The following is a 9,216-nucleotide window of genomic DNA, read 5'->3' as shown; positions in this document are numbered from 1 at the left end:
ACAGAGGCCAGAAATGAAGAATCAATTGGCATAGATCATTCAGTGAGTTTTTGGCACCACTAAAATAGGACCCAGGGCTTCTGTTCTATTTTCACATGATTGTAAACAACCAAATAACTTCACTTGAGGACCCTAAAGAATCAATACAATTTGAGAAGTTGATGAGAAAAGAGGGTGACAGGTGTAGGAAGGCCTAACCAGACTGGAACTATTGTGTTTGATATACATCTATAGGGTTCCATTAAGATCACTGAATCTTCAGCTCAACCACTTGAGTTATGGGAAATATCTCCACATCCTCCTCTGAAATGCTGGTCTAATCAGTGAAGATTGTGTTGAGTTGGGCTCCCATGCCATGGTGGGGGTAGGAATCATAGGACATATCTATGGGAACATCATAGCGGGGGGTACCAGCCTGAAATGGAGTCGAATGCATATGCCCTGAGCTTAGACTTGCAGAGGGGTAATGTGGTATGAAGCTGTAGGATTTCTCCAGGTCAGGGGAGCCATCTTGCTTCAAGGAGAAGTTCCCACTGATGCTCAGGGGGGGAGTAAGTGGGCCCTCATAAGGTGGTGTACTGCAGTCAGGTGGATGGCTCCCGAAGGATGATTCTCCCAAACTCTTGAATACTGGAGGTTTAAGATTAATAAGATGTGTTTCCATATGGCCATAAGGAGGGCTGGGGAGCCCGGGAGACTGATAGTTGAAGTTGTGGACAGAGATGGCAGAGTCACAAAGAGGAGATTTCTCCTCATGCTTCTCCAGGAGGACAGACTGAGAGCCCAGCTGGAGGCATCCAGCCACCAGGTTGCTTGTGGGCTGAGAGAGCCCTTTACAGAGCATCTCCACAAAGCCCTTCCCTTCAGGTGTTTGTCCTGTTTCTAGGACCTCAGACAAAGCCCAAATATAGTTCCTAGCCAGTCTAAGAGTCTCTATCTTGGAGAGCTTTTGGGTCTTAGAGTAGCATGGCATGACCCTCCTCAGGTTGTCCAGGGCATCGTTCAGGCCATGCATCCGGGTCCGTTCTCTAGCATTAGCCTTGACTCTTCGAGCCCTGAATCTCTCAAGGCGAGCTTTCGTCATCTTCTTTTTCTTGGGACCTCGTCTCTTGGGCTTCTCTCCATCCTCTTCTTCCTCTTCTTCCTCCTCAATACTGTCATGCTCTTCAGCCAAGCTGCCAAGCATCCCATAAGCAGCTGGTCTTCTCTCCTCCTCCTTCATCTCATTCTGAGAGCCCAGACCTTTGTCCATCCAGGATGGTGTGTTGACCAACTCTGTCATCTCCTTGGGTTTCACATAAGTTTTTGCCATTTCCAGACTCTGGAAGAGGAAACAACAGCCTGTGAATATCTGATGTGACTTAAACTTTATTTTTATATTTAGCGTTAAAGCACCGAATTAGTATTGGAATTCAATCTATAGTTATAATTATCTAGTCCAAGTCGTCCATTCTAAATAACCTAAGACTCGGAGTTCCCATCGCGGCAAAGCGAAAACAAATCCGACTAGAAACCATGGGGTTGCAGGTTTGATCCCTGGCCTCGATTGGTGGGTTAAGGATCCAGTGTTGCCGTGAGCTGTGGTGTAGGTCACAGATGCAGCTCGGATCTCGCATTACTGTGGCTCTGGCGTAGGCCGGCAGCAAAAGCTCCGATTAGACCCCTAGCCTGGGAACCTCCATGTGCCACGGGTATGGCCCTAAAAATAAATAAATAAATAAATAAATAACCTAAGACTCAAATAAATGTTTAGGACACTCATTTAGCTATGGCATATTGTAAGAAAATCAACTAGAGAAAAAGAAATTTGGCTTGATTATTCATTGCAGAGCCAATACCTCAGTTTCATTTTTCTTTTTCTTTTCTTTTTTTTTTTTTGTCTTTTTGCCATTTTTAGGGCCTCATCCTCAGCATGTGGAGGTTCCCAGACCCTATGGGGTCGAATCTGAGCTGCAGCTCCCAGCCTACATCCCAGCTTATGACAACGCTGGATCCTTAACCCACTGAGCAAGGGCAAGGATCGAACTTGCATCCTCATGGATACTAATCAGGTTTGTTAACTGCTGAGCCACCATGGGAACTCTCCCCAAGTTCTTTATCCCATGGACATTTTGCAAAAATAACTGACATACAACTCGAACATATTTTCCTTTCTTCCCAGAATTCAGATCATAAAATGAAATAGAGTAAGCAAGTAAATTATTGTCCAAATAGAGAAATTTCTGAAAAGGGAAAGATGTTAAGGTAGTTATAATTAGGTAATATGTAAATAATAATTACAATTATTACAAAATTTTTAAAGCATATTAAACAACAACATAAGTAAACTGTTGCATATTTACACCATAAAATAAATGAAAAATTGTAGTGAGATCATTCAGACTACTTTCTATGTGTTCTGCAAAGGATTACTCAATCTCTAGTTAGAGACATGTCGCATACATCTAACCTATAACATCTCTTGTCTCCCACTGGCTCTGCCAGCTGTTGGCTTCAAGCATGTCCTCAGAATGATCCATGCCACAACTAGCTGGTACACCACGTGATCATGAAATATTTCTCTCACCATCACCAGAAGAGCATTTTGTTTTTCAGTGAGCACCTTATGCTCTGTCTAGTGCTGGTGGTGTTAGGGGTGTTAGTGATGTGGTATTTAGAAAGGATCAGGAAAAGGTTACCACGGATCATCTTCCAAATTCACCCACATGTTAAAAGTGAAAATTCTTCATTGAACATGCATCTCACACGAGCAGACAAGTCTATGGCAGCTGCTAGAATTACAAGCCAAGTCTATTTAAGATTATTTCAGTGCAGCTACTATAGTAAGACTTCATCAAAAGTGAAAAATCTGAAACAGATTTTAAACGTTAACAGAATATAGTGATGACAAACATAGCAAGGACTGTTTCAGAGACACGAACAGCCTGACTTTCTTTAATTCACTTGCCTAACAGATACTGTTTAGTTGGAATTTTCTGTGAAAAATTTGCAATGATGAAACATTTGAAAACTAGAAGAGACTGGTGATTTGGTCAAAATTTTGCATTTTATTCTAAAAGTCTGAGTTGTTTTGAGATTGATTGAGAGATTTGTAGGTATGTAATTTACCAAATAAAAATATCTGATAAACTCCTTGGGGCATCCTAGTTCACCAGCTAGACTTTGAAATGTTAAACCCTCCACCGTCTTTGTATGTCAGTAAGGGGAGAGCATGATAAATGTTTTTTGATCCTTGAGGCTTGAGCCTCAAATCAATGAATGCAGAAATTAGTACATAGCATTTTAAAATATAAATATATGATTTGATTTGTTTCTGGTAATCTGAGCTTGTTTTCCTTGTAACCTCATTTACCTCCTATAAATAATTAATGTGACTGCATTGCAAAAACAGCCTATGTTTCATGTTAATCAGCAAGGAAATCATGTCAGCTTGACTTACTCACTTAATAAGGCTTCCTGGATAAGCAGCTTTATTGAAAACACACATTGGAACCTATTGGTCAACTGGCTGCCCAGGCCAAGTCAGAAAATCCCACTTTTAATATGGATGATGGAGCTTGTGTTCTGAGCTGCACTTCTAACTCCGGCAGATATCCAGAGGGAGGGCAAAAGACCTAATTAACTTTCTGTTAAAGTAACACAGACCTTTGAGAGGCAGGTGCAATTTTGAGGCCAAAGAGAATGCAGTGGGCTTGGGAAATCTAATGTTCCACACGTCACCATAATAACACTTGTGTAGTCTTAGAGCAAAACTCTGAGGGAAAAGGGGACTGTTATGCTCATTTTATAGCCACAGTCACTGCAGGTCAGGTAGATTAAGTAATGGAAATGCTAAGACATAGAGCTGGTAGAGCAGGACTTAAAACCCAATTTTCCTGATTTCAAATTGTACTTTTATGTTTTTTCTCCTTTCTTGTTTCATCAAAGCTGCAGGAAGAAAGAGGCACTTTGACTTCAGTAGATGCGGATCAGTAGAGCCAGGTCACCAGGAAATGACCATCATCCAAAGGAAGGCTAGTTTAAGTGTGCCCTGTGGTGCTTTGTAACTCTCATATTCCAGGATTCCTTCCTCTTCCACACTGCTTTCTTGTGGCTTATACCCATTTGTTCCCCTCTTCTTTCTTTACTCTGTTTCCTTCTCCTTTGCCTCTTCCTTCTCTTTCTCTCTTCTCCTCTTCATCATCATCATTACCACTGGGTCATATGTACATGCGTGGAGAGGAGAAAAGGAAGATGCAGGAGAGGAACGGAGAGTCTCCTGGATTGCCCCTGAAACTGGATACCATCCTAGCCTCTGAATTTGAGTTTTTTTATCATCTCCACCTCCGTACCTCTGGATGCTAGCCAATCTCTGTCAATCCTCACACCCATCACAAAGTGAGATTAGAACACAGTAGACTTCCCTTGCCTTTAATATAGTTTGATGCTTTCTGTAAGAGTCAAAGAGCTCTTTCAGGTCAGATTTATAGCAGGTATAAATAAAGGAAAAGAACCAAATGACTTTGGCTAGAGCAATAAAAAGGGCAACCAGTTTTCAGCTTTGTTCTCTTACTAACCATGGAAAGGATGTGGTGGCTCCAATTTAACTTGCTCTCTTCCCATTGATATTGGTCCTTTAGCTCTATCAGAATCCCATGAATTCAAAAGCATGGAATCTGGAATAACACACACTGTAGTTCCCATTCTTTTAATTTCTGGTTGTTGATCTCAAACACATTACATAAGTTCTCTGATTTTTCATTTTCTCTTTGATAAAATAAGGATATGTTTTACATGGTTTTTGCAAGACAGAAGTATGAGAAGGGATTTTTAGAAACTTTAAGTGCTATAAAACATCATCCATATATTTATTTGTCTTGTGTTTATTCTTGGGTTCTTATCAATCCATTCACACATTTCCTTATTCAAAAATAAAAATTATTCCTCATGGGTGAATAATAAAAGGATGCTATATTCATTACCATGCCTCTTAGTATCTGGATGGAACCTCCTCTGATTGGCTAAGAAGCTCAGCTGACAATTGCCTAATAACCTTCCCTTTTCCCCAGTGTGGCTACATAGCACCTACCCTGGAGTCAGATTACCCAAGTTCAAGTTTCAGCTCAATTACTTACTAGATTTGTGACTTTAGGCAACTTTCATAATCTTTCTGTGCCTCAGTCTCCTCTTCTTTAAAATGGGAGTAATAATAGCCCTACCTCCTTGGATTACATATGTTTAAAGATTTTCAATAGTGCCAGACTTCCTAAATGCCATGTAAGTGTTAGGTATTTTGTTCCTAAAGTTCACCCTGGGTTTTTCTGGTCAAGTGGACAAAAATAGGTGTAATCGTAATCTATGCTTAGTGTTGACTTTATGCCAGCAAAAGCCAATGGCTCCATTTCAACACCTATTTCAAAAAATCCCCTGATAAACCCAACCCCCAACTTCCTAGTGAAATTAAATATCAAAGCTCCTATTCTTTTACAAAAGAGTGAAGAAACAGAGCTCTGTCAGCTGTTTCTACTGGATTGACTAAAGTTCTTCCATCATATTCCATTAGTCTCTTTCACCCTGTTTTCTAATTGGGAGAAAGTAGTTGGCTGGACCCTCTCACCAAATCATGAATTTTCAAGTTCATAAAGTTTCTGGTGGAATACAGACAGCTGTTGACACTGAACATTTTTCCCTTTTTTTTCTGATTAAACAATATTTGGGATAAAATTTTCCTATAGAATCAAGCGCCGGAGCTCTGAGGAAAAAAATGAAGTGTCTCTCGAATAGAAGTAACAGCCAGGGCTCCTCAAAGATAAAGAAAAAAATAAATAAATAAACGTTCCTTTGACTTTTTCCACCTAAATATCTTCAATGTGTCAAAAGGTTAGCAGGAAAACATCCAACTTTCAATTTGAGAGTTGAAAATTTGTGTGGTGCACTTCTGAGTTTTGATTAAGGAACCAACTCTGTTCTCTCCAGAAGAGGTACCTAATTCTACCGTCGCTTTTAGCCTGTTAATGAACCAGCTCAGAGATGCATGTTGGAACTGAAACCCTGTTCCCTCACTCGCTACTTGTATTAGCACAGAAAATTTTTAATTCTTTCACTCTTGAGGCAAAATGGAAATAATATTTTTGTCTTTCACTTCGTCTATAGAAGCTTTTATGAAAATCAAAGGGACAATGCCACACAAGTACATCATAATGTTATTATGCAAATGTAAGGGCACTTATTTAATAGAAGCTGTATGAGAAAGTCTGTAGCACTATTTCACAAAAGATTGTGATACACTATTTTTAGAGTTCCCCAATTCCTAGAAAAGTAATTAGCTCTCAAAATATACATGAAACAGACTCCAGTATGACAAAAATCAATGAATACTGGCTCTGGAGGCACAATGCAGGTACACCTGCCCTCTCCCCAACACATTCTGATTCTGTAAAGCTCATTTTATTCTTTGATCTTGAAATCTGTATTTCCTTATGCATCTACACAGTATAACAGAATTGCCCGCCCCCCCTTTTTGAGATCCTTCTGTGAAATTTCAAGTTTAGCCAATTCCCTTGATTCAAAATTTTCTTCCACTTTGGTTTGTTTTTTTTTTGTTGTTGTTCTGTTTTTTTTAAGGCTGAATCTGCATCATAGGAAAGTTCCCAGGCTTGGGGTCGAATCAGAGCTGTAGCTGCTGGCCTACACCACAGCCACAGCAATGCAGAATGTGAGCCATGTCTGCGACCTACACCAATGTTTATGGCAATATCAGATCGTTAACCCACTGAGCAAGGCCAGGGATTGAACTCCTGTCCTCATGGGTACTAGTCAGGCTCCTTACCGCTGAGCCACAATGGATGCTCCTTGTTTTCATTTCTTTTTTTTTTGTTTTTGTCTTTTTGCTATTTCTTGGGCCGCTCCTGCGGCATATGGAGGTTCCCAGGCTAGGGGTCCAATCGGAGCTGTAGCCACCGGCCTACGCCAGGGCCACAGCAACTCGGGATCCAAGCCGCATCTGCAACCTACACCACAGCTCACGGCAACGGCAACGCCGGATCATTAACCCACTGAGCAAGGGCAGGGACCGAACCCGCAACCTCATGGTTCCTAGTCGGATTCATTAACCACCGCGCCACGATGGGAACTCCTGTTTTCATTTCTTAATCTGCTCTAGAAAAGGCAAATATTATGACTCCCCAATACTTTCATCAGTGGGCTGAGGTCACTGGGTGTTACTGTCATGTGGAGCTGTCCTGAAATTCATCCTACACCTTTACTAATTTTTGAGTTGCTGTGGAGACATTTCAGTTGACAAATAAGTGACTAAAGAGCATGTGCATGTGTGTTTGTGGTGATTAGTGTCTTTCCTCTGGAAAGCTGATTGTACTAGCTTCAGCGCCTGATCTTATGACTAAATCCTCGATACAATAGGAAGGAGAGTGTTTGACTCGGTTTCTAGGGAATCTAAGGACCAGAGAGACCAAACATTTTGCCCAGAGTTGCAGTCTTTGCACTAAAGACAGATCAGTGTGTTGAAAAGTTGCACTGCCTGGAAATAGCCAGTTAGCTGTTCTGTGCCCTTCCTGGTCAGCCTTTTGCACTCTACTACTTTCCCTCTTAATTAATACCTGTATACACACACACACCCTTATCCAGCATAGCCATGTCATACTTTAGTTTTCGTAGCCTCAGATCCTAATGGTGAACTTTGCAAACAGAAGTTACTCAATCCTTCAGTTTTCCCTCCTTGTTCTTCAACATTTCATCTCTGGTCCCTCTGTCAAAAAATGAGGGAGGCATTCTAAATTTATTAGTACTTTTCTGAATATGTTTTGGGGGGTGGGCAAAAGACGCCAGTTGGAGGAGGCAAAAATATTCATGGACAGTCTCGCTCTTCTTATTTCCCATCTGAAGAAGCTGAGGAAAAGTAAGTGCCCCTCCCCCACTCTGTGCCAGCCAACTATCCAAGGATTTTTAGCAGAACAAATGGGGTCAATGGTGAGAATATACCCCATGGCTTTCAAACATCTTCCCTCATTCCCAAGTCTATTTTCATTTCCTTCATCCCCCTCTACCTTGGCTTCATTCCTTGCATAGCTTAAAATACTGTGAGCAAAGTGGTGGATTGGGTCAACTCCTCCAAAGTACTTGCTGAGCCACCTCAGGAAAGCAGTTAAACTGATCAGCCTTTTTCTTCTGCATTAATAAAATGGAAAAATGGGTTTTACACAATGGGGGGGATAATATGTAATCTCTTTGTTTTTCATTTAGCAGCACCCAGGGCATGTGAAAATTCCCAGGTCAGGAATTGAACCCACAGGGTAGTCGAGACCTGCACCTGCACCACAGCTGTGGCAACACCTGATCCTTGAGCCCCTGTGCCACAAGGGAACCTCCTGTAATCTCTTTTTTATAAAAATCATTGAGAGTATCTATATCACATTGGGTGAGAGGTGCTATGGAATTAGTGAAATTATTAAGACTTTATTATCTGTCCCCAAGTGTTCTGACTCTGTTCTCTGTTCAAGATTCCTAAATCCTACTCCCTCCTCACTTAGCCCGGAAGAGACTTAACCTTGCCCCAACTGCTCCTCTAGGTCTGCAGGAAACACCCACAGAAACTTTATAGTCCCCGTACCACCCCATCCGCTGGCTCACCTCTGTCAGTGGCAGTCCCTGGCGTGAAACTCTGTGAATCTGTGTCCTGGAGGAGACTCAGAGAAGCCAAGTCTCCCTGACCATCCAGATCATAGGAGGAGGTGCGTTTAGTGATCCATGTTAAACCCGGCCACTGCCTCTTAGCAATGCCCCTGGGTCTGGTTTCTCTGACTGCTATTTATTCTACTCCTTCCTTGGCGTTCCGTACACTCCTCCAGGACGCCTTTGGGCTGATGGCCCCGTCACAGCTGGTTTAGTCGATCTTCAGTACCTCCTCTCCCTGGTTAGTTCCCTGGAGTGGAGTTTTCAGGACCACAGCCTCTGGGCAGCTCCTGCGCTCTGGCCGGAGCCACTGAGTGGCAGCCGTTTTGATTGCTTTCCCAGCTGTCCAGGGAGGGGTGATACTGCCCGCAGTCTAACTCCTCCCTTTCCCCAGCCGAAGGACACGCCTATTTCAAAGGGCTCCTCTGGCCAGGTCCAGCTGAGCCAATGGTTGGTTTGTTTGTCCGTTTAAATGGGGATAGAGGTTGGTAGAAGGGGAATATGGGAGGAGAGTTGCTGAAGTTGAGAGGTAAAGAAAAAGAGGACTGG

At 42.2% G+C, this 9,216-nt stretch overlaps 1 protein-coding gene across 1 annotated transcript; it reads right to left on the bottom strand.

Moving 5' to 3' along the window:
• Positions 1–221: 221 nt before the first annotated feature.
• On the bottom strand, positions 222–8,930 carry NEUROD4 (neuronal differentiation 4). The gene is made up of 2 exons (XM_047788522.1): positions 8,626–8,930; positions 222–1,321 (listed from the first exon to the last, which is right to left on the bottom strand). Exon 2 carries the CDS (start codon positions 1,310–1,312, stop codon positions 317–319), a length of 996 nt encoding a protein of 331 aa, XP_047644478.1. The 5' UTR covers positions 1,313–1,321; positions 8,626–8,930; the 3' UTR covers positions 222–316.
• Positions 8,931–9,216: the final 286 nt, after the last annotated feature.

This window comes from Phacochoerus africanus, chromosome 7 (genome assembly GCF_016906955.1).
Source record: "Phacochoerus africanus isolate WHEZ1 chromosome 7, ROS_Pafr_v1, whole genome shotgun sequence".
Lineage (NCBI taxonomy): Eukaryota > Metazoa > Chordata > Mammalia > Artiodactyla > Suidae > Phacochoerus > Phacochoerus africanus.
The sequence above is the reverse complement of the archived record's forward strand: the minus strand, read 5'-3'. Positions and strand labels throughout refer to the sequence as shown.